The sequence below is a fragment of the Gopherus flavomarginatus genome, chromosome 1 (genome assembly GCF_025201925.1).
Source record: "Gopherus flavomarginatus isolate rGopFla2 chromosome 1, rGopFla2.mat.asm, whole genome shotgun sequence".
Taxonomy (NCBI): Eukaryota; Metazoa; Chordata; order Testudines; family Testudinidae; genus Gopherus; species Gopherus flavomarginatus.
In genome coordinates, this window is record NC_066617.1 from 88,382,374 (window position 1) to 88,408,623 (window position 26,250).

Here is a 26,250-nt window from a genome sequence, read left to right on the forward strand (position 1 = left end):
TGCACTAAGGCTTAATCTATAGATTCATACTCAAGATATTCTAATAAAGAGTAACTTTCTACATGTTTTGTATGTTTTTTGAAGATAAAGATCTATTTTATAATAGCAACGTGTTATAATATCAATCAAGGATATAAGGAACTAAACCTAGTAAAAAATGTTAGTCCACACAGTGTTTTATTGAGGTATAATTTTCCAAGAGCTGAGGTAATTTGCATAAGTTTCGATGAAAAAAACACTTCACACCAACTTAAAACTAATCAATACAATTTTAGCATTAGCTACAATTGGTGGGGAAATGTTCAGTTTTTTAGGCAATGAGGAAGAGGTGAATTCTCTGTTAATACTAGTTTAGAAATAATGGAGGACTAAGTATGGTAGGTGTAGCTCCTATAGCACATTCAGTTTTAAATATTCTCCAGTTGTGTTTTACGCAACATGTTTTGCTCAGCTAACTATGGTGCTTTATTCATGTGTGCTAGAGATTACTGAAGGAATGCTACCTTTCCAAGGAACTAGGCTCACTTTTTCCAGTGTGTTTGTATGCTGTTTGGCAAGATAAATCTTTTTGGTAGCTAAAGAATTTCCCCCATAGTTTAGCAGCCCAATTAACACTTTAGGTTTAGCATCTCAGTTGTAAAAGGGTGCATGTAAAATAGGTAACTTTCATGTTTTATCTCCTAGCCATCATTTCTGCTCTATTAAATTTTTCTCTCACTAATACCCTGGCATGTAGCTAAGCACATATGCTATTGTTTTCCTCGGGACACTTCACAAAAACAGTACAATTTTTTTTATTCTTTTACTATAGCTCCATGGGCATCACTGGGGGAAAATAGTGACTAAGGGTGGGAGCCACCAAGGCACTTGGCTGTGGCAATGCTGAGCATTACAATGCCTAATGGTTAGGTACCTAGAAAATCATAACACAGATCCACAAAAGCCAGCATGGTCGATACGGAGTTAGCCCCTAGGAGCTGCTGACCAGATGGGTATATACTAAGCCCCTCTGCTCTTAGAGATAGGCACTGCTTTGCAATCCACAAAGGGGAACTTGCTGCCTGGAGGCAGCTGGCTTAGGTGCCTAAGCAACTTCTTGAGGGAAATGAGTTAGGTGCCTGCCTCACTCCTCACAAAACAGCTACTGCTGGTGGTAGCTACCTTAAAGTTTTAGGTGGTTAGGGCATTTGTCTGGGATGTGAGCAACCCAAGTTCAATTCCCTCCCTCTCTGCCAATATTTATCCACAGTGGAACAATCACTGGCTGGAGCAGCCAGTGAGAATGGGAATGAGTTTGTAAACCAGGAGTTAGAGCACCGAACTGGGAGACAGAGTCCACCCCCCCTGCTCCAGTCATTCATTCTTTATTTACGCATAGTGGAACAATAACGAGAGAGAATGAGGGAGCAGCTCCATCACATAATCCCACAGCTCTTAGAGCAGTCGGAAGGTAGGAAACTCTGTTCACATCTCTTCTCCTCCTCAGACAGAATGGAGGACTGAGCCTGGGTCTCCCCCATCTCACACGTGCTCTAACCCCTAGGTTACAAGTTATCAGGTGGGCACTATCACCTTCCTCCTCCCCCTTCCCCCCCATTTTTGAATCTGATAGGTGGCCTCTGACAAATGCCCCATAGTCTTATTTTGTGAGTTGCTCAGGGGCTTAAGCAGCAGATGGACACACCTGGGTGCATGTTCAAAGGCTAAAACATGGGCATCTACAGGGTTCAGCAGCAGTTTTGTAGATCTGAGCCTAGCTTCTTATCTATCACTTGAAGGACATCCAGGGAAAAAAATCCCTACCCCAATGAAGAAAAGTTCTGTTATTACTTGACATTTAATAGATGCTTTCTTTGTTAGTGCACCTTCATATTCTGTGAAGAATAAGACTGATTCCCACAGACCAAATCAATATATGCTATAAAATTATACTATAAAAATGTACACATGTAGAAAGTTAACAAAAAAATATACAGACATCAGCTGTCCATTGAAAATAATTTTTTCTAAACCAAATCAGATTATCAAAATATAAAAACAGAACTGAAAAACAGCCTGAGGTAAGAGTTAAAAATTCAAAATTTAAAAAAGTTGTAAAGCAATTCTAGGTACTTTGAAAGTTACCTACTATCAATATAAATTTATACTAACACAAGAGTGCTTACTTTAGCTAATACAAAAAAGTGTATAAACATAATGTACATTGATTCACAAGTTAAAAAAATACAATTTGTACTTGCATTTTCTCTTTAAAAATACACAAGTTGACAAGTCAAAACTTTTACTGTACACAGTAAATTGACTTTGGATTAGCTGCTACTGTTTTCATTTGAACAGTCGACAAATTCAGTACACTGCAGGTTTTCAGATGGTGAGCTAGGAAATGATATTCGACAGTGCCTGTTTGCCTGAGTATCTCGCTGGCTGTAAAACAAGATGTAGGCTTGAGCCTTGCATACTTCTTCCATAGTGCACATGTTGAGTATGGAATCATTGCAGTGTGCCCAGAATCCTAGAATGAAGTAACAGACCATTGTAAAATAACCAAAATATTTATGTAAAATACTTGTACTTGACAGGTGACAAGTATCTGCTACCATTTGTTAAAAACACAAAACTGGCAAATGTTTGTGGTTTTATCTTTTCATTTTGGGTGGAGAATAAGCACATAGTTTTACAGAGAAACAATTGTCTATCACATACTTTGTAAGGAATGTTTCTGCTGTGTACACCACCTGATTATATTTGTCTAATCAGGAAAAAAATTCTTATAAATTGAAACTATTAGCTTTAATTTTATTGATCACTTATATTGTTATAGTTCTTTTGGCACTGGTGGGTCTGGTTAGTAAAATCTTGGTCCATTTTATTTTAAGAAAGTAAGGATCCTGTTTGTGGCTACATTGATTCAACTAAGGAACTAGAAGTGCAGCTTCTGGGGGGAAAAAAAAATATATTTCTGATTTAAATTGCTTGTCTGTACCTCCTTCTGAATTATAGCAATAGGCAGTGTAGTGCCCTGAACCAAATCCTTTCCCATGATGCATAATCACAGCAGACAAGTCATAGATAAAGCAGTCAGGTAAGAGGGACTTTAGGGACTCCCGGCAGCAATAAGGCTCCATATTTAATATCTGATCAAAGCTAACGTGTACTCCAATCTTCTCACGATGATTGCGGCCTGACCACCTGGAAAAATATCAAAATTAAAAGAAAATGTGAATATTATTCAGTTGATTTTATTTCTGAAGGTAGTTTAATAGATTATTTTGGTGAGTCTATGCACATATAAATTCTGCATAGTTAGAATTCTGAGCTACTAAACCATCTCACCTGCTAGTGCTTCTGTACTAAATGTTCATGCTAATGTATATCCCTCAAAAGCTCCCCCTTAAGTTATCTCTTTCACTTCCCCTTCATTTCAACGATCATAGAGAAAAATCCTTTACATATGGCTTCTCACCTACACTATCTGCTGCTCTCAGCCTCCAAAATAATCCTCCTCACATTTGCCTGCTCTCGTGTGCTCACTAGTCATCCAAGCTGAAAGACACTGGATATAATTATAAAAAAAAATTTAAAATCACAAGAATGGTGCAGAAGCTGCAGAGACTTCTTTATTACAGATATGACTCTATACATTAAAAGTGAAAACATCACCCCAGGGGCTGGTTCCCACTCTCATTTATCTCCTTATTCAGGAGTCACTCTGTCCTCCTGGCTGGACTAAGATCACGTACAGGTGCAATCTCTTCTCCCTGGCTGCTCATATTAGCACACTTTACCAGATTTAGATAGGGGGGTTTAAAAAATGCTAGTGAAGCTGCAGGTTATACAATCACCCTGGTGGGTTGTATGCAAACCTCAGACTATGCACTAGTGAATAACACAATAATTTATTTTAAATAAAGTTGGTTGATATGATCTCTCAACATATTTAGTAAAGTCGCATGGTACCATTTGTCCACAACTCAAAACAATGAACCGTAGGCTGTTGTTTTCTCAAGATATCAGAGATACTTCATGAGACTCTGTACATACAGGTATCCACAAAAGTCTCTTTTTCAAATAGAGAAAATTGATTCTTTTGTCTCAAACTGGGTAAGTGTTCAAGATTCAGGATAGGTTTTTAATTCTCCTGACTTTTGTTATTGGGAAGTAGCAGGAATAAAAATCTCACTTCTCTGCCTGTGAGATGCATTCTAACAATATTTAATTTACCAGGAAGAAATGGGTTTCCAGAAATTGTTTTTCCTTATACTATTGAGCTTAAGGGCATTCTCAAGGAAGATAATTTAGAGGGATTTCTCAAAAACTGATTTTGTTCACCCACTGAATGAGCCCAGAGGATTAGTGACTACTGGAACAAGGAGGAATATACTATTCAAAGAGAGTTTGCAACATTTCTAAGTTGCGTATAGCACTGCTTACCTGAACCGTTTAAGATGTAGTCTCAGAACTTGAGGTAGTCGACACACCATAAGCTGTTTCTGGGCTTCTGTAAGTATAACTGGTTTGGAAGAAAATTTCCTACGTTTTGCTGTGACCAAACACACACAATGAAATAAGTGCTAAATTTAAAAAAACTACCACTAACAAAAAAACCCCTTGAACACAGCTTTGAAAATTTGTTGTCAAATATGCTTATGTTTTATTTTAAGATTTATTGACCCCATGATTTAGCGTATTTAGATAATGTAACGAGCTACTGAATATATGAATATCTCGTCAGTTTAATAAGAAAGCATTTTGGAATCCATTTGACAACAATTATTTTATTATTATTGGGCATGCAAAATGCCTCTTTTTTGGTACATATCTGGATTATTCATCTGACTGTTGAAAAATATACAAATACTTCAGCTATTTTCATCAGGACCAAGTGCGGACAGTCTGTTAATTTAATAAACGTGTCAGACTTATTTCAACAGGTTTCTTTTGTCTCTTCTTCGAGACCACCTTCTAATGAAAAACAACAGTAGTTGGTATGATGACCTAATCTGAGCTCTTAAACCCACTTTCAAACCTACTTTTGATGCACTGAATCAAAAGAGCGATTTTTCTATACTACTTCCTTTCACAATTAAAGAAACAGTCTTATGCTTTACTTATATGACAGATACTTTTAAAATTTGTCTTGCTTTCCTTTTAATTGCTGTTTTCCTTTTCTTACACTTTTAATGCCTATATTAATTTATATTTTATGTGGAGAACATATGCATGAGTACATACTGCCTTTACTCACTGTTGCATTGATCACACGCATATATCTTTCCTTCTAAAGCTTCCGTCTCTGTAAACTTGGCCAACATTTCTGTCAGCAGGCATGGATACTGAGAAGCCATTTCCTTCCCATTGCAATGATACCTCTCAGGAAATTCCAGCGACAGATCCCAGAAGGATTCTATAGTATTTGATTTATTGTCACACGCAAGACATGTAACCTGTTAAGCAAAATATTAAGTTAGTCTCTAACATCCAAAAGCCTGCTTCTCTACACGTGTCTCTTAATGTAGCTCTGAGAACAGTATGTGAATTTGGATCACAGCTGCAAATGTATACAGTAGAAGAAATATTTTAACTAGAAACAAAAAAATTACCTGTTAACTTTTCTCTGAAGCAGCATGTCCACCACTGTATTACAGTAAGGTGTTTGATATCTTTCTCTTCTGTGAACTAGAAGTAGTTTCAAAATGATCTGTCTGAGATTGCTCAAGAGAAGGAAGAACAGTCCCTGAGATTTCTTTCTAGACAAATACTTACAAAGCAATAACTAACATGAATAATATATTAATACTGAGGTCGGCAACCTTTCAGAAGTGGTGTGCCGAGTCTTCATTTATTCACTCTAATTTAAGGTTTCGTGTGCCAGTAATACATTTTAACGTTTTTAGAAGGTCTCTCTCTCTAAGTCTATTATAACTAAACTATTGTTGTATGTAAAGCAAATAATTTTTAAAAAATGTTTAAGAAGCGTCATTTAAAATTAAATTAAAATGCAGAGCCCTCCGAACTCATGGCCAGGAGCCAGGCAGTGTGAGTGCTACTGAAAATCAGCTTGTGTGCCGCCTTCGGCATGCGTGCCATAGGTTGCCTACCCCTGTATTAATATATAGTTTTATTGAAAGGAAAATAGATTTTTTTTTTAAATCACATTCTTCTTATTTTGGAAATCTTGTAGGGAAGGCATGGGTTGGTAGACATGCTTCTTCAATTTAACAGGTAAAAGATTTTTTTTTCTTTCAGTAAGTACAACCACCTGTCACACTAAAGGAAAAAGGACAGCCACTAAGATAGATTAGCTATAATAAAAATATGGTGAACTGAAATGAGAATTTGCCTGGAAAAATGGAAGATAAGGCATCAAGGAAAATATAATTAATTTTATAGATATTTAATGGAAAGGAAGGGACTTAAAAAAAAAAAACTACAGCTTTTTAAGAACTAGAATAATATAACAGACAAATTACAGATAGGCTTGCAATACAGTCAGAAAAGCCAACGTCAATTTGAGCTGCATTTGGAGAGGTACTACATCATGCAGCATCAGAGTCCTCCTCTATAATCCTTTCATATACAGCATGCAAGTGGATTCCCTGTGGACCAGTTTGGAGGATCTGGGCCTGAAGCAGTAGCAAGACTGCATTTGGAACATAACAGACATAATTCAAGACACTCTGTAACACCAAAACAGGGCCAACCAATAGGTTTGTTTCACACCCTCAATAAAGGCCCAAAAGACACATCTGGAAATAAATCTTCTAGTTTTCCCAAGAGGCAACCTCTTGGTTTTCCACATGGTTAAAGTACAAGTAACCCACTCACAGGACTATTTACAAATAAGATGTAAGAACCTTCCAAATAATCATATAATAATAACCATCCAAATAATAAACACCCAGGGGAAAAGCCTCTCAATATTTATAAATATTCAGAAATCTCTAACTACAGCAGCTCTAAACCAGTCATTGTTTTGTGGAGGCTAAATATTTTGGAGAAATCAATGGACAAGATCCTGACTGGTAGGCGGGCCCATATGAATAGCTTCGACACTACTTCCAATACAGGATACAACCCTATTATAATAAAATGATTAACATCGTTCCCAAATTATGGAGTTTACACAATTCAAACAAAATATGTTCTGTAAATGTAGATTTACAGACTCAGAACATAATATTTTGCTCCAGTGACATGCAAATCCCACACACTTGAAAACTTGTTGAGGTCTGTAACTGAAACTAACTAGGACTAAAAGCCAAAACAGTGGTTGATTAGTTCAATTATTTATTATCCACATAAATACATCCTTCCTGTTTGGTTGTTTCCATAATCTATAGCTAACATGAAAATTTGGTGATAAACATCAATCACAGACACAACTGAGGGACCTGAATATTTATTATATCAACATGATACCATAGACAAAAATGCTCAAACAGCACCCAGTTATAGAAATCGCAGGCTATGTCATCTACGTCACTGACATTCAGAAATGTGGAAATTCAGCCCATGTGCCCAAAAGCTCCTTTTTTTCCATGATGGCTTGGCTCACAATCTTTCCCAATGTGCTCTACTAGTATCTGACCCTTTAAATCTAACACAACCATTTGCAGCCCTACAGTTCAGGGAGAGGGTGTGAATGCGGAGTTGTCGCTATCCTGCACAGTTTGTGTACAACAGAGCACACTGAAGAAGCGCACCATTATCTTCACTCAGTTTGTCATCATGTCTGAATTCCATTGTGATGGTTTTTGCCTCTAATGCAGGTTGCAATTCCCTCGCTTCCTGAGCCTCGTGTTGTTTTTGCCTTGCTATCTTTAGCTCGTTCCCAGAACACAACACAGCCTCATCATGTATGAAAGAGGGCAAATATTAAAACTATTTTTCAAAATAAGTCTTCCAGCAGAATTCTATCGGTGATAATTTGCTCACAATTGAATAGTCATGACTTTACCTTTAGTAGCACGCACTGATGGTTAATAAAAAAAAAACAAAAAAACTCTGAAAAAGGTTTGTCAAAGATCATTACTGTGTTGGGGACCATTTTTGTTCAGTACGTCCTTTCACACAGCCGAGCGCAAACTTTGCTGCAGTGCTGCATTTTTTTCAATCTTATTTTTTAGGGAACACGGGTTTTAAAATACTAAAACAAAAAATGCATATTAAAGGACACTATAACTTGAAACATTGCCATTCCTTCTGAAATCAGCTATTTCATGCATGGCATTCTTTAGAGCAAATACAAAACGTTACTAGTATCCAGTAATAAGTGGCTGAGCTATGTGTTAGCCAGCTCGTGTGTGTATTCGATTTTTTTTTTTGGTGCATGGCGCAGACCACAGAAGGTTCCCAGCAACTTTAATGTCCAAAAAACCCATAACCATTTTATTCTTAGAAAAGAAAATTTTATTCTTTGTGGAGAGTGAGGAAATTTACATTTTAAGTTACTCTGGCTGGAGATCATTCAGCTATACAGGCAAGTCTCATCTTACACGGGGGTTCTGTTCCACGGTTAGTGCGTAAAGCGAAAACCGCGTATAGTGAAACACTCATTGAGTTGAATAGCGGGTGGAATCGCCCCCGCACTACAGGTGCAGTTTTTATATTATTTTTCTCTTTTTTTCCCTGTTTTTGCCAACCGCGCAAAGCTGAATCCGCGCATGTTTAAGATGTGACTTGCCTGTACACTTCATAAATGCCAAAGTCTGCCAATGTCTAAAGCAGCATTTCTCAAATGCAGCCACCAGGGGATTTTCCTGCAGCCATGATGGCCTCCTGGGTAGAGACAGGGGAGGGGGAAAAGCAGCAGGCCCTCCCTGCAGCGCCAAGGGGTTTAGGGGGTGGGCGTCAGCACTCCTCTCCCCCCAGCAGCCATGGGACTCCAGAGGCAGGCTTCAGTCTCCCTTCCACCCCCACAGGGATCCAGCTCTGGGTTTCAGCACAGTGCAGCAGGGCCGGCCTTGCCAGGCGATGACCAAGAACCAAGGAGCAGGGTGAGCCTGGGGTGTAAGGCTACAGAAGGGAGCTTGGGGCAATGGGGTAGGGGAAGCAGCAGGCTCAGGAGGGTGATGATGAGCCCGGGAGGATGATGGAGGATCAGAGGAGACAGCAGGGACTGGGGGCACCAAAATACAACTGTCTGTTATTTTTATTATTGAGTCTGCAAAAAAAACCCAAAAACCCTACATAAATAAATTACAATGATTTGGACATGTATATGTGCATAATTATTTGTTTTTCTTTAACAACTTTAAGTCTTTTAGGAAAATTTGTCAGAGTGGCCATAAGCAAGAGTTGGTGACCACACTCTGAGGCCACCAAAATTTCTGTTGTGAGAACCCCCTGGTCTAAAGCCATAAACTATCAGTAATTCAGAATGAAAAAGGAATCAGAGTCTAGACCTGGCCACAGTTTAGGTGATTTTTTTTGTCTTTGAGCATAATTACAGCATAAATACAGACTAAAACTTCTGTTTTGTTAGAGCAAATGCTTATCTAATTGATGTATTACATGAAGGATTTACTGAAAATGAAGAATGCAAGCAATTTTTGCAAGTTCTGGAGTTTTAAATTCAGCATGTTCTCCTGTCCATCTGTGGACAGTTTTTAAGTTGTTCTGCAGAGGACAATGAGTCCTGTACTATTGTTCTAGTACCAATCCTGGCCCAGCAGAAGCACAGCTCAACTTAAGCAACCTCACTGAGTTTTATCCCCTCCCTCTTGTCAGGAAGCAGCAGTGAGTCATTTTGTGTAGAAACCTTTTTATTCAAGGTCCTTGTATGTAAGCAGTTCTTCATTCCATAGGCTCTTCATATAAACAACTGAGTGAATCTGATCCGTGTAGGCCAGTTCCTGGACTGATGCAGAGCCCCACTGACTTCAATGGCACATCACATAAGCATAAGGGTTCACTTGTACAGATCACTTTGTAGGATCAGAACCTTAACTGTGGAGCTAACATAGCTCCACAATATACCCATGACAACATTAATTTTTTTTCTCCTATGTAGGTTTCATGTGTTAGTGAAAATATATGGCACAAATGCACAGCCAGTGAGTAATAGTTTTTCAGAAATATGTAGTTTACTGAAGAGTGTATAATTAAGTTAGAGAGACAAGGTGGGTGAGGTAATAGATTTATTGGACTAACTTCTATTGGTGAGAGAGACAAGCTCTGGAGCTCTCACAGAGCTCTTCAGGTCTGGAAAACTAACCTGAAGTATCACTGCTAAATACAAAATGTGAACAGATTGTTTAGCATAAGTCGTTAATACATATTTCGAGGGACCATTCAAGGTGAAGTGACCCCTTAACACTCCTCCACTCCTGTGGAGTAGGGAGCAGGGGAGAGGAGAGAGAGAACACAAGGGGCACGAAGGGCTGTTGGTCGGTTACAGATTATTGCAATAAGCCATAAATCCAGTGTCTATTCAGTCCATAATTTTTAATGTCTAATAAAGGTATCAATTTAAGCTCCCAGGCTTGTCTTTTCAGCTCTGTATAAGCTTGAAAGCTTGTCTCTTGCCAACAGAAGTTAGTCCAATAAAAGATATTACCTCATCTGCCTTGTCTCTCTAATATCCTGGGACCAACATAATTATATACAATGTTCTAACTAAGTTAATCACTGTGGAGGAGTTTAAAAACTGAAGAAACAGAGTAAGATTGACAAGTATATTTACCTTTTTCTGATAAAGTTCAGCAGTATATCTGGCTATTTTATTGAGAGAAACAGTATAATTTTATAACTTATGTGATGAGTATGCATGATAGCAAAGGGGATGAGATTTTACTCCAGGTAAGGCAGTGGGTCTCAAACTTTTTTACTGGTGACCCCTTTCACACAGCAAGCCTGAGTACGACCCCCCTAATAAACTAAACATTTTTTTATATTTAACACCACTATAAATGCTGGAGGCAAGCGGAGTCTGGGGTGGAGGTTGACAGCTCGCGACCTCCTGAAGAGTCCCGAGCCCCCGTTTGAGAACCCCTAAGGTAAGGGTTTGGTTAGTGGCAGGAGTGTGTCATGTTTTATTGCACTATTAAGAGTTTTGACTTTTAAAAATATATAAACTAGAATATAGTAAGGAAAAATTAAAGATGTATTGTAGAAAATGTTTGTTACAGTTTTGTTTACATTAATTTACATACATGGCTAGCCAATCCAGAGTGATAAGTGAGATTACAGTTCAGTGAATATCAGGCAAAGTAAGCACGTGACAAAATGTTTCCCTGTTACCTAGTCTTGGAGTTCCTGTTGCACTGGCTCCACCTTGAACATTCAATCATATCTCGAAACAAAGAAATTACATACAACGGGTTATGTATGAATGACTGGGGAAAAAAATGGTCACTTTACATATGAGGAGATGAAGACCTCTCTGAAAAAAGCGAGGCGGCAGAGATGACATCTAGAGTGGCAATTAAATCAAAGGCTGCTTGCTATGTCTGAGGCGTTTGCTTGTGGAAAGCAGACAATTAGCCTTGCAGTCCTTTTCCACATAAGTGAATTTTAATGTGTAGAATGTACAGTCATGAGATCATCTTGAATCTAGTGGCTGAATCTGGCGGATAGGGCAGCCCCTTAAAAAAGCAGCAAGGTGGTTGCAGACTTATTCTGACAGGCAGTCACCTCAAGAATACCATTAAATCTAGCTATGGTGGAGGAAAGCAAGCTGTTACCACACTGCTATGGGAAAAGCTGGTCAAAGATCCATCTTCCCCTTCTCTGTGCAACAGACGAGAAGAAGGGCAGACCTTGACGGTGGCTATCCTGGTCTCCTTCACGGCAACATGGTCGTTCCTCTTTTTTACTTTCATTGTTGGGTTTAATGCTATGAGAGCACACAGGTGACTACACAAACTTTAAATATAAAGAAAATAAAAATAAGAGTAATCTGTGATAGGGCTACAACGTTTTGTTTTGGGGGAATGGGAGGAGGAAAAGACTGCCAGAGCTCAGCCAGTGTATAGAATCCTGCCCTGTTGCTGCCCATACTGAACTTGTTCAGTTCATTCAGAACTTGGCTGCAGGGATCTCACGCCTGTATCTTTCACACATTCAATTAACTTTTTAAAAAAAATTGCAAAGTGGATTGTCGTCTGCTTCCCCAGTTGCACGACACTAGCAAACAAGCAAACTCCACAGAAGTAGCAAGCAGCTGTGATTCAATTACTATTTATAGATTAAGTTAAATGTCAACTAATGGAGAAATATACCTAGCTTGAAAGTTGACAGGAGATATTTTTGAGAATCAGTAGACACCTTGCTCCCCTATAAAAACCCCCGAGACTCACACCAAGAGGTAGAAATTAATGTGTGGAGTGGTACAGACTAATATATTATGATCATAAACACTCTTGCTGTCTATCTCAAGTCCTGCTATTTTGTGAAATGACATATCTAACATATCATAAAACTCTGATTTCCATAGGCAAGACTGTATGCTAGCCATCCTCCCTCCCTCCTGCAAAGTTCTCCCCTTAAATTCATAGCACGGTACTTAGAACGTTTCAGCATTGTTCACTCTGTGTTATACTCCTTTTGTGTCTGTTTAGATTCCAAACTCTTTGGGAGCACAGACTGCTTACTACTCTTTATTTGTACAGCACATAACAATGGAGCCCCATTCATGGTTGGTCCTTAGGCACTACCATAATAAACATGAAAAACGACACTGAAGTGTCTCATTTTTTAAAATTAATTTCCACACAGAGACATCGAAAGATCTAATTCCTGCTGGTATCATATTTGGTAAGTGAAACACTGATACATCAGAAGCAAAGTAATACTAGCTACAACTAGTTTTTCATTAAATACTAAAATAACTATTTTTAATCAATGATAAATATTTCATTAATCAATGATAAATATTCTCATTTGGAACAGGCTTATATATAATTATTTTTCATGTACTTAAAGTGCTTATTACAAATAATTTTAAACTTGCTGTATTTCTCTGATTTAACTTTCAGTTACAAAATCAAATAACTTAGAAGCATTAGGTAAGATTTAACATTTGTTTAATTGTTTTGTAACATGTGCCAGTTCACCAGTCATACTTAGCGACATTCATTTTCTTGTGAGAAGTGGTCACATGTCCTTTAAAGGTGATTTGCAAAGGGGGGAGGGGGAGAGAAATAGGTTTGTGCCCTGTTATGCTTATAAGGAGGCCTGAAAAAGTGTCAGCATGGCTTTTTTTCTGCTTGTTTCTTACACTAGAAATTAAAGTCCCACCTAGATTGGGAGACCACCATCACTGGTAAATTTGTGAAATGTAACAAGAATCAAGAGTGAAAGTGGAGCAATTGAGAGGATAAGGGATTTTTAGTTAGACTTAACATTTTGTTAATAGCAATGGAGTTTCAATTATTAATTTTGGATAAGGGATCACTTTCAGAGAGAGTCAAATATACTGCTCCACACATTCCTTCAGTTAAGATGACAGAACTCGCAAACATGTTCTGACACTATCAAAAGGTCCTCTAGTGTGGAAGATTACTTTTGAAATTTGATTCAAATTAGGTTTCAGAATTGAAACCCCAATTCAGATGACTGTTTCAGTTCACATATCTTAGAACTATTGTTTCAGCTGGTTTTACAAACAAGCTATCAATTTGCTTTTGACCCTTTCACACCAGAAGAGTAGGTGTTTTTGTTTTTTCTAAAAGTAAAGCTTAGATTCTGCCACCAAATTCTGTGGTTGTGGAACAGCAGAAGACAAAGGGTTCTCACAGTTAGACCCTTTCCTTGGAGAACACCACCGTCAGCTCCAGAAGCTTGGTTCCATCTCTGATGGAACTGGAGGATTCTCGTACTGAAGGTTTCACATGGAAGAGGAATGGGGATCAGTAAGTCCACTCAAATCTAAGGATACCTCCAAACCCAAGGATGCTAGGGTGTTCGTGTTCTACCACTACACAAAAGATACAATCTTTCTCCTTGAAGCTGATTCAACTGTGTTGTATCTGCAGTCCCCTTACTACTAGGGGGTTTCTTCTACATGATGTCCTCTGTACCAACCGCTAGTTTATGGTCAACAACTCACTTTATACCTTTGCAGTACACCAAGACCAATATATTTTAGAATTTCTTTTAATGTAGAAGAAGTGACAAGCTGCTTTGAAAACTCCCAGAACTCGTTAGTTAAATGTTAAAATCCCCAAAAGGTGGTCTATCCCACCTCTCCTCAGCTATCAAATATTAAACATTTAATTAATATGGGCTTCAAGAAAAAAAGCGGTGAAGCTAAAAGCTGACTTTCGAGCAGCACAAAATGTTACATTTCCTAGAAATTAGGAAGTCTAAATTAGTTGACAGTTGAGCAATCTCAACTGCCAGATGTGTTCTGTTGCTACTAAATTCAACAAAATGACCACAGAATACAAAGCTACATGTAAGTGCTAAGGCTGATGTAACCTCTCACTTCAGGAGCAGGAGCGTAATGGTAACTGGTTATTTATCATGGCACACTGGCTTTCCTGAAAAGTCCTTTGTTTTGTTCCACTTTGGTTTGTTTTTCCAAATAGCTGACAGCTAGGTAGCACACTGAGTTACTACAACAGGTTTTGAAACCAGATGTTCAGAAATAAAACACCAAAATAAGTTTAGAGGAGGACTTTTTTGGTTGAGATTTGGCAAGATTTACAAACACAAAAGGTGAAGAATACTCGTTTTCCAAATTACTTTGTACACGCTTATCTCTCGTACTATGTGTGATGCTTTGTTACCACCCTTTTTCCATGTGCTATCTTCATGTTCTCAGCCTCAACTGTTCAAATATCCACATAAGCAAACTCTGTCAGGCACTTGTCTAACTGAGGACACATGGAATCTTAATAAGTGGGGAATAGTACGGAGATGTGTTAGAAGTAGAAACCAAAAGTCCATGTACACATTTGTAAACAGACATGTTTACCAACCATATATTTTGTACAGGGTGAAATTATCAGACTTCAATCAAAAGTACATTAAAACAAGCTATTTTGTAATGATGCTCAAAGTAGTAAAGGATTCCACCATTCTCAAGTTTTCTCTTGAGTCCCATTTCGTTCCCCCCCCCCCCCCCCCCCGCCCAAGGGGATAAAAACTACATCATTGTGATGGGATTTTTCATCATATGTACCTTCTGTTCAGTAAAGATTTTGCTATTCCCATCCCCAAATGCAGGAGGCTGTGACTGTTTTCTTGCCACTGGCCTCCTTTATAAAGGAAAAGGCAGTAGTGGTATGGTACTGTTTAAGATTTTGCAACTGTCTACCCTCTGCAGAACCCTGAAAATTATACCACCAAATGGCACCTGCAAGGAGGTTCGTAATCCAAAGCCAGCCTCAACCTTGCAAGTAAAAATATTATATATATTGAACGTTTTCCTGTAACAGACCTAATGCCAGATCTTCAGTTTTTGTATTAGTACTGCATTGGTATTACTATTTTGTTTAAGGGTGTGATTTTTTTTAAAACCCAATGTGATGTCAGAGCAACCCTGTTATAAAGATGCCATATAATAGTGTATCTTATTTACCTTCACTTATGGGAATTAAGCTATACCAGTACAAGTACTTACACACATGCTCACACTGTTCTGGGGGAGGGGAGGGAGAGGAAGGGACTATATATAAATCAGCATCCTCTCCTGTGTGTATCCTCCTCCATACTTGCAATCACTTCTATACTAAGGAGTTTCCAGATCATGTCCAACCCATTTATTATAATAGAACAAATTTTCCAAGTTGGCACCTGTCATATGAACACAGAAATTGTCGTAACTGACCAGACCAAGAGCTTATCTAGTCCAATATCCTCTCTCCATCTGTGGCCAACCAAACACTGCAGAGAAGTGTAAAACCTCTACAGTAGACAATTATGAACCAATATGCCCATCAGAGAAGTTTCTTACCAACTCCATCAGTTAGTGGCTGACCTATCTCCTTATGTATAAGTTACATATTCCATATCCCTAAAGTAACTACATAGTAAATGTTTAAGATTTTAAAAGAGGATTCAACTCCTTGCCTCAATAATATGTTGTAAGAGTGGATTCTACAATATAATATGTAAAAATATTTCAACCCATCATTGAAGTTTACTTTTTAGTTTTTAATTAGGCACTTCTTTTCAATGAGAGGGTTAATCAGGAGTTCTCAAATTATCTTCTTTATATTATTGTACAAACCTCTCTCACATCTCTTTTTATTCATCATCTCAACTAAGTAGTCCTACTCTTTTCCCCTCAACTCTTTAATCCTTTAAATGTGTACTGTACATCACTGATCAGTCTCCTTTCAGTGATTGGTCAATATTAAGTTTTTTTTTTAAATCATAAAGACATACCTGACTTAAAAGCTGTCCATGAAAAATGGTATTGACCACATTCAGAACCTGTTTGATAAGTTTCCTTTGAGAAGTGGGGATAAGAGCTGGGTATCTGGTCCCAGTTGTCTCCAGTTCCTGTTGTACTTTATCCAAAAGTTCACAGAGGAATTCCTGAGCATCTTGTTGGGCATAACCTCGGAAGGCTGGGATTAGTCTCCACACAGAATGGAGCATGGCAAAAGGAGACACCAATGCCCACTTGCCAGACCACATAACTTGGAACAGAGTATGTAGCTCATGACACAGAGAAATGTGCTTTGAGCTTGGCTCCCTGGGCTGAATAAGCTCCATATTTCTACTTTTTGATGCCCCTCCACTTAGTCCGGATGATAAACTAGGTCGTCTCATAGAAGATGATCCTTTTACCTTCACTTGGTTCTCATTCACACAAAATGCAGAACCAGTAATTGGAGGGTGCTTAGTAGAAGATCTTGTTTTTTCATTGACTGCTGTTGCCAGCAACTCTTGAGTTTGGTTCAGATCAAGCTTTAAAAAACATTCCCGAAAAATAAGCAAATGACTCAGTACTTGCAGAATAGAGTTCATATAGCATGTATTTCCCAAATTTCTCAGGCCGGTTACACCAGGAGTCACTGTAGGCCTTCGCTTAATTGGAGAATCACCAATTTTTTTCAATCTTACGTCATCTGAGGTAGAAGTTACTTTCAGCTCTGCAGGAGAGGACAAATTTTGTGCTAATTTTTGAACACAGGGTGATACTTTCGAGGATATTTGATTTTGATTTTGTAAACGAGAACTCTTCCTTGGAGGCATTTTTTCCATCTCTACTTTCAGCTGACGCTTTCGCTCTTGTCTTCTTTTCCTAGCTTTGTCCCTTCTTTCCTCTGCCTCCTCCTGGCGCCTCTCTTCTTCCACAGCTCTTTTCCCACTAGGTGTTAGCTCAAACCATGATCTGAACACTTTGCCCATTAATGCACGCCTTCTGTGCCACAGTGCTGTGAACATGCGGTCTTCATTTCGAAGCAAGGCTTGGGCACCACCGTGTGTAAGGTAAGAGTCATCACTCGTACCCATAGATCGCAAAGTCCTGCCGCTACGGGTAGTGCAGTCATAGTTTTGACTCTTGATTGCACTTAATGTACTTCGCAATAGTTTTAAGTCACCAGTTGCATTATCATTAAGAACATAGTCATCACAAAGGTAACAGAAAACATACAGCTCATTCACTTCCAATGCCACTGGATGACTACTTTCCTGAAAGTGCTTTAGTGCATGTTCTTCAATGTATCTTCCACATGCAACATGCGAACAGCTAAGGCATGCCCAGACAGATTCTGTAGTATTGCAGTCCACGCAATGCCATTTTTGAGGGTTCAGGATGGAATGGTCTTGGGCTAGCCGCAGTCGTCCTATGTGCTTACACTTATCCATTATTAATACTGAAATACTGGAGAAATACTAGAGAAACATGTTATCCAAACTATTTTCTGTCCATGACATTCTGACCTGCAAACTAAAGGGGAAAAAAATAAGTTCAGCTTCACATACAGTGTAAGTTAAAAGTAAGTTAATACATCTTTGGCAATAAAATTATTTGGGTTAGTTTTAAAAGAGCACTGATGTACTATTCTGTAATCAGAGTCACAATCAACAACCTTGTTACCAGTTTTAGCAGAAAGGTCCATGACTGAATGGGCATGAGGACTGAACTACTCATGCCACTAGTACCTTCTGTATCCTGGCTGAGGCATGTTGATAACATAACCCTGTTGCGCTGGTTTAATTAAAGGTGTTATTCTAAATTATTTCTGTTAAACCAGTATAACTCTGTATGAACACCTATCTGTTCAAACTCAGCATATATTGGTTTAGCTTACATTAGTAAATGTACAGGTGCAAGCTAAACTGATAAGTTTTAAATTAACAAGAATGTCCACACAGAAAAGTTGTACCAGTTTAGCTAAATCGGTTCAGAATCACACCTTTCACCTAACACCAGTTTAGCTAACTGTGTTACGACAAGCCTATACTGAACAGAAGTTTACACCATCACTGATCTCGCTCGTCTCTATATGGTAGATAAAACAGACTTCAGTTTCTAGGGTCATTGTGGCATCTTTGACAATATTACATAACTAGCTGGTGACCTCTCCCAGAATAAGCAAGCTTAGTCCTACTGTACCTCCTTTCCTGTCCCATGAGAACCTAATTGTAGAGATCTGATCAAAATATGAGGTTGCACCAGTTTAACTAAAGATGTCCTTTTAAACAGATTTCCAATAAGTGCAATTGTGCCTGGATGCTTAAATGAACTTAAATCTGGTTTATATTGTTTTAGCTTGTTCCTGTAAATAGATATATCCAGTTTTAAGGTTGTCCACATAGGGGTTTGCACTGGTTTAACTAAATCAGTGCAAGATAGCATGCAGACAAGCCTTAAGTGAGAAGATTGACAAACGGGAGGACTGCTTCCCTCTCCTTTATTCTGTTCCCACCCTTAATCCTTCACAATAAAGCCAGTCAATATCTTAAATTTGAACGCAAGTGCTGTTGCCCAGAATGCCACTAACAAAAAGGGCTAGATGGGACATAGTACTAATATCACTCAGAGAATTAACTTTTCTAAGTCTTGTATCAATGTGTACTTATCTGAGAATCCCTAAGCACTTTTCAAGCATTACATGTGGATGCACGCCAGGCTGTGCCAAAAAAGGGATGTGCTAGTACAAATTTCTAGTGTGGACTAGGCCAAAGCCTCACAACACACTAGAGGGACAGAGGTAAACATTTTGCAAGTGATCAAACTGAAATACAGAGATATTAACAATGACAGAGCTAGAATAGAACCCACAAATTTGGACTCCTACTTAAATTACGAGTTCTTCTTCCATTTTTGCAAATTACTTCAGTATGTTCAAACAGAAATTCATTTCTAATCAGGCCAATCCATTCTAATGTCCATTAGGCAATCCAATGTTTATTTCATAGCAAATGTTAAATGACATCAGTGAATGAAGGGGGTGAGAAGTGACAGCTGCTTATGAAAGCAGTTTCTGCTTACACACACACACACACACACACACACACACTAAACAAAATCCTTTTCTTTACCCACCATTTTCAACTAAACAAGGCCACATTACTCTTTGTTTTTCTAATATTTGACAGTGTGAATATAGTTCTTTAAATATTAATGTTTAGGTAGCAAAATAAAACTATTGAATAGTTTATAAGCTGACACTAACATCTAACTAAGACTACATATGTATTTGGTTTGGCTTTTTTTAAAAATAAATTAAACACCAGAGAAAAAGTCTGCAGATGAACCAATGGTGCTGAAATGATTTAAGCACAAATGATTTGATGCCTCCACATGCTAATCATCCTAATTCAGTTTGTTTTGCCCTGTAGTTGTATTAGTGCTGACCTAAACAGTTTCAGTTGCAATGCATTCAGGCTACCTATTCCATAATTACCAGATCACATGCCAGAAGCAGCATATCCTGAGAGTACATTCAGAGAGTCTGAAGATGCTGCTGGGCTATTGGACACTAATGAAGACTAGCTGAATCACTTCATTTTGTCTGCGTTTACATTGATACTACTACTCCTGCTGAAAGCTAGACTATTTTAGAGTAATCAGACTACCTGAAAGCTATTAACAATGTTTGTACATGTATTTATCCTCACAACACCCGGGTGATAGAGAAGTAGTATTCTCCCCATTTTACAGATGGGAACTGGGGCAGAGACTTGCTCAAGGACACACAGGATGCTTGTGGCAGAGGAGGAGATTGTATCCAGGTCTCCAGCTAGTGTCATCACCACTGACCAGCCTCTCTCTCAGGGCTTTGTAACTTATGACTGGAAATAATTCTTTGTATTTAACTCAAACATTCAGTTCACCTTAATTCCTCATGAGATAACTAATGAAAAATGCTACAAGATAACCCATTAACCTCAGTGATTAGATAGTAAAATTTGAAAGTCAGCATTCACATTTTGGTAACGTATAATTCTGAGACAAATTTTCATTTTAATTTCCATATAAGTGCTTAGAGTCAATACTATCTATGTACAGGGAAGTTAAATATCCATAAGGCTAGATATTTCAACGTGCAATAATTAAAAAAAAAAATCACCAGATGGCTAACCCCATTCTTACTCTCTTCCCCTCAGTCTGAAAGGCATGCTTTACCAAGTGTGTTGCACTTATTTTATGTCAATATTGTATAATGAAGTTCAACTAATGGCACACAACACTACTGCCACTCAGTTATACTCTTACACTATGCTGGCAATCATTCATATGTAACATTGCAACTGCACAATTTCCAGTAAATTTAGATTTTGTTTTACAGCGCTTCTACCTAAAGAGCTTTTACACAGAACTACAACACATTGCAGCAGAGTGTTCTTTGGTTTAATTATAAAAATTACTGTAGTATTTACCAAACAGCAGGATTTTGCTACAGGGCAGTTAGGTAACTAAATAAAACAGTAACAGTTGCTGTCTGTTCTCATTACTTAACCTGCCTGCTCGACAAGCAGATTACTTATCAATAAGTTTACTTATATCTAAATATAACATCTGCATAGTAAAGTCTAAATATTTAATGAAAACTCTTTGGAATAAACTTTGTATTATGTTTTTCAAACTGAAGAATTTAATCCTCAAAGCTAGAATTATCATCAGAGATGCACCACTATTCTTTTCTATGGGGTGCACACCTGATGCAATGAGATACGTGTATGACAATGAGGGATTTTAAAAATCAGTTGCATACTGATAAAATTCTTATGTTATGGGTCAAATATTAATACTTAAGGAAAATACCTACTTAAGGATATTGTAAGAATTAGTTACTATACATGTTTTGAAAATAAGAACTACGTACAGGTGCTTTTACAGACTACTGAAAGCTGTATGCCCATGCATGCTCCCACATTTCTCCTTCCCAAAGCTCCATAAGCCAGCAGGGAGTGTTCCCATTGGATAGAGGAAGAACACTTAAGCTCAGACTACCCTATGTCTGGTCTGAGAATAACACTTCCCCAAAAGCTCTTATCAATCAGAAGGAACTGATGGGAAATGGGGACTCCTTGATGTGGGTCAGAACAATGAGGGGTTGCTGATTTTGGTTAGGATACAGTATTTTGGTTAGACAACAATGTTTAAATGGGGAAGTGATTTTGTCTTCTCTTTAATATTAGAGCTGGCAGGGAAGTCTGACAATGGCATTTTCCTTTGGAAAGCAAAATGATCCATGGGAACACACTGATTTCAAAGAATCTGTCACTGGAAACTTGTCTGGTTTCTGCTAGCTCACCTACCCGCTGGGAAGCCAGGACAGAGATTAGAGAGGAACAGAGTTGTTCAGATTATTATTACAGCTGTTATAAATGTAACTACCAAGCCTCTGAACACCTGAACATTCACTAAAAATACTTTATATAACTAAAGCTTAATCGTGTCACTCCAACCCAGACCTCAATTGGGCAAGATACTTCAGTATGTACTTAACTTTAAGCTCATGAATAGTCAATGGAACTATTCATGCTTAAAGTTAAGCACATGCTGAATTGAGGGCACAAGTAGTTACACTGACTTCAGAGGAATTTCTTCGGTAATTAAGGCCAGTGTGATCAAACCTTTATTATGTAGAGCAGGGATCTAAAACCTTTGGCACGTGACCCTGCAGGAAAATCCGCTGGTAGGCCATGATGGTTTGTTTACCTGCAGCGTCCGCAGACTCAATCAATCGCAGCTTCTACTGGCCGCGGTTCGCTGTTCCAGGCCAATGAAGGCTGCAGGAAGCGGTGGCCAACACATCCCTCGGCCTGCATCGCTTCGTGCAGCCCCCATGGGCCTGGAACGGCAAACTGCAGCCAGTGGGAGCTGCAATCGGCCAAACCTGCAGACACTGCAGGTAAACAAACTGTCCTGGCCCGCCACTGGATTTCCCTGATGGGCTGCATGCCAAAGGTTGCCGATCCCTGATGTAGATTAATAGAACCAAACTATGAAGCTTAAGGTGACATTGCTTTAAAATTGCCATATGGGTATAAAGACCAACAGGAGCCAAGAGTACACTTTTGTACAGCATTGAGGGAACTCAGAACAAAAAACAAAATTGTTAGTGCACTAAATGGATTTGTTTATAAGGAAAGACTTGAAGTGCTGTATAGTATGTATAGCTTGGTGTTAAGCAAGTTTTTATTTTAAACAAATACTTGTATAGCATTTACATTATTTAGGATAACACATGGGATGAAATCAAGAATGGGAAGACAGTATCAGGAGCTACTTCCTTATAATTTTATCTATTAGACTGTAGAATAGTCTCAAGTAAAAACAAACAACGGAAGTCACATAACTTAAGACACTTATGTCAAGGGTGGGCAAAACACTAAGTCAAAGTACCTAAGGGAAAAATCTGGAACTGGAAAGATGGATTAGAAAGACTAATAGAATAACATAAGAGACCTCTGATAGAGCCTGCAGCTCTTTTCTCTAGTAGCTGGAGCGGGGAGGATGAAGCAGCCTATTTGTGTCATTTAAACTTTCCAAGTTTAAATTCCCTAAAACCAAGTTATTTAGTACCTCCTTGTGTGTAGTGTCTTGCCCTGTTGTCCTCCCTCACCACTCAGTTCTCCATGCACGGGAAAAAGAAATGTTAATTAGTTGACCAGCACTTCAGAGACCAAATTTTCCCTTTTGCCCTTAGCACTCAGAACTGAGCAGAAGGAATGAGCGAAGTAACAGAGGAGATAATGACAACACAGTCAGACAACTAAAAAGTTTTTAGCTAAAACTTGTGGGAGAATTCAACTATACAGAACCTTCTCTTCCTCGAGCTTCACTGGCAGAAAAGTGAGTGTATCAAGGACTCATATTTTCTTCACTAACAAAAGTTCAGAAGTATTGACTTTAACATTGATAAAATAAAGCTTTGCATTACAGAACAATTTCTATTTAAAATGTTATTTAGTCCTACTAGTAGGAGAGATGAAAAGGTTTGTAATTAAAGGGGCAGTCAAATTTGGTCTAAAATTTACATTTGGTTAAAAATTGTCTTTTTAAAGCCAAAAAACTCTTTACTCAGTCTTTTAAATTCACATTAAAAAAACAAAAACAAACACTTCCCCACAGTCTCTAAAATCTGAACCTGGTAGCACTAACATAGTGAAAGTGAAACCAACAACTGACTCCATTGATTTGTTTTGTCCAAGCCAAGTGAAATGCAAGCATAAAATACTGACATTAGATTTTAAAATATCAGTTGTAATAATCTGTTACTGAGCACATAAAAAAAAAAATCACACAGTTCACTTCCTTAAGTGTCCCTTTAACACTCTGGGTCCTAAACTGATTGACAGAATTCACTGAACTGGTTTCCATGTTATCCAAATCCAGAAAATCTGCAAGAAGTTATGTCTGTGCATAAGCGAAGCCTTAATTTTGTTATGCTAATAAATCATACAGAAAATAGTAATATTTAAAAAAACTATTAGAAGCATTTTCCCATTGACATCAAAGCAACCTATTACACTGCTCAGGGTGTCCCTATTTCCTAGTTATTCTGCACCCAATCAGATCTGGATTTAGCAACTAGTTATCAATCCTTATGGTTTTTTGCCTGCTAGGAAGTTTGTACTGTTTTCCAGAAGTGATGCAACTGAATAAACTCTAGTGTAGTTCTCTATTATGTCAGCGACACTGGAACAGCCAAACATTACAGACATGTGGGCAAAAGATTCGTCCTTATTGCAAATAGTTGTAAAATTACTTCAGTTACAGAGACTTCATGGTGAACAAGTGTTTAAATTGGAACAAGAAGAACCCGTTTTCATTCCAATTTTACAGAAGAGTGAAGTGTCTCTAATGAATTTGGATACCTTTCATAGCAAATAGGAACAGATGTACAAACTTGACTGTTCCAATGATAACTTAAAAGCAGCAATTATACATGTGATTATTCTGATAAGTACCTTAATGTTTCTACAGAGCCTCGTCCCAATCCTGATGGGGGCTTTGAGTGCTACCATAATAAAGAAAAGTCAATCAGACCAAATTAGTGCACACAATACTTGAGGCAAGAGCAGCAGTATTTCACTGTTCTTTTGTCATATCAAATAAGTGACCTGGTTCCGCTCAGTGAAGTAAGTAATGAAGAAACCTTTTTGCAACATAGTTGATTGTTAATTGATTGTTAACTGAACATAAAGAAAATGGTAGGATGCACCAGAAACAACAGATGTGCTTTGTGAACCATTTTAGGCCACTGTATTGTTTCTTGCTTATCTGCATTTAATTGCAGTTCCTGGCTGACTCATTAGCAAATTTACTAGTTCACAATATTCCTTGAGGGTCCCTCCCCCACAAAGGTGCATTTTGAAACTCTCTCAAATGAAACTCAGCATCCAGGGCCTTAGCAAAGGGGTTTCCAGCCCCAACGATGTCAGTTACTCAGGCGCAACAAAAGAATCCAAGTGTGAGGCCCGAAGGTTGCACTTGGCTGCTTGTTCCACAAAGCTTCCCCCGAACGCATTTATACCCAGAAACGTGAAGGCTTGGAGACAAGCTCGGCAGCTGAAGTGACCTACACGAGCGCAGTGCATTTTGCCTTGGAAAAAAGGAAGGGCTGTTTGAGAGACGGGCAGCGTGTCGGTCTCGCCTTTACGGCTCCCATGACCCGGACTTTTCAGTAATCACAAAATCTGTGCAACCCCCCAACCTGCCGGCCTCCGCGGCAACCAGCTGGCAGCCGGCTCGCCCGGCCCGGGGCTCGCAGCACCGAGAGAGACAGAAGTCGCGAGCGCTGTTTCATACAGAGCCCGCGGCCGAGACCCGGGAGGCTCCCGAGGTGAGAGGCGGGCAGAGCTCCCCCGGCAGCAGCATCCTTCCCCCCACCCCCCGCGCGGGGCTGCAGCGCCCGGGACGTCACCCGGCACCGAGTTTCTCCCGAGCCTACAACGGCCGGGCTGGGGGCGACGGGAAGCGGACAGAGCCAGGGTGCCCCCCATGAGGAGCAGCTCCCAGCCCAGCCAGGCGGCGAGGGGCTCCCCCCCGCGGGGCGGCGCAGGGAGAAGCTCGCTCCGCGCTGTCCCTCCAGAAGCGCCAGCTCCGGCCCCGGGGGCGGCTCTCCCCCACCTGGGCTGGGAGCCCGGCCCCGCCGCCCGCTTACATCCCGCCGCTGCGCTGCGCCGCGCCCCGCGGGGGGGGGGGGGGGGGCTCAGCCGCGCCGAGCCGCGCGCCCGAGCTCACCGCCAGCCGCCGCCATCTTGTGCGCCCGCCTGCGCGGCCTCCCGCGGCCGCTGGACAACGTCAGCGCGGCTGGGAGCCTGCCCCAGTCCCGCCGGCCCTGGCGACGGGCCCCGCCTGCCCCGCGGCGCCCAATGGGAACCGGCCCAGCGAGCCCCCCCCCCCCCCCCGCCGTGGGGCGGGGCGTTGGGGGCAGGCTCAGGGCTGGGAGGAAGCGTTCAGCCTGTTGCCTTGTCCTACCTGTGTGTGCGGGTGTGTCTGTCAATCTGGGGAAGGGAAGTGTCTGTGTCTGTCTGTGGGACTGTGTGGTTGTGGCACTGGGGGTGTCTGCCCGTGGGTGTGAGTGTGTGTCTGTCTCTTTGTTTCTCTTGGTCTGTCTGTCTCTGGGTGTGTCTCACAGGTTAAAAACCCCAACGGGGCAGAATTGTGAGACGAAACCTACCCAGAAGATACCCCAAACCTATTATTTTGTATAGCATTGAAACAAACGGCACAGGGAGCTGGCAGGCCCTAGAGATCCCCTGTCCATCTACCCATCCCGTACGCATCAGGAAGGTGTGCAGGGCTTGTGGCGGTGGGGAGTGGAATCAAAAACTGTGTTGCACTTATATGTATACGATTGTATGCAATATAATGTGTCATTGTAA

At 39.7% G+C, this 26,250-nt stretch overlaps 1 protein-coding gene across 6 annotated transcripts; it reads right to left on the reverse strand.

The window, feature by feature from the left end:
- Positions 1-160: 160 nt before the first annotated feature.
- Positions 161-25,682, reverse strand: USP44 (ubiquitin specific peptidase 44). 6 transcript variants are annotated; one of them, XM_050935122.1, is made up of 6 exons: positions 25,607-25,682; positions 16,336-17,851; positions 5,246-5,444; positions 4,432-4,540; positions 2,984-3,189; positions 161-2,512 (listed from the first exon to the last, which is right to left on the reverse strand). In XM_050935122.1, the coding sequence occupies exons 2-6, from the start codon at positions 17,767-17,769 to the stop codon at positions 2,310-2,312; spliced, it is 2,151 nt and encodes a 716-aa protein (XP_050791079.1). In that variant the 5' UTR covers positions 17,770-17,851; positions 25,607-25,682; the 3' UTR covers positions 161-2,309. The 6 variants fall into 6 exon arrangements, 4 of the variants coding, with proteins under 4 accessions (XP_050791079.1, XP_050791085.1, XP_050791094.1 ...); XM_050935128.1 differs by lacking the exon at positions 25,607-25,682 and adding an exon at positions 25,493-25,513; XM_050935137.1 differs by lacking the exon at positions 25,607-25,682 and adding an exon at positions 22,943-22,994 and having other exon boundaries at positions 4,432-4,510.
- Positions 25,683-26,250: the final 568 nt, after the last annotated feature.

Coding starts and splice junctions, on each gene's coding strand:
- USP44 (XM_050935122.1), bottom strand. CDS start 17,769: ATGGATAAGTGTAAGCACATAGGACGACTGCGGCTAGCCCAAGACCAT. Junction 5,445..16,335: donor ATGGACAGCTTTTAAGTCAG/GTATGTCTTTAT, acceptor TTTGCTTAACAG/GTTACATGTCTTGCGTGTGA. Junction 3,190..4,431: donor CTACATCTTAAACGGTTCAG/GTAAGCAGTGCT, acceptor ATATTTTTCCAG/GTGGTCAGGCCGCAATCATC.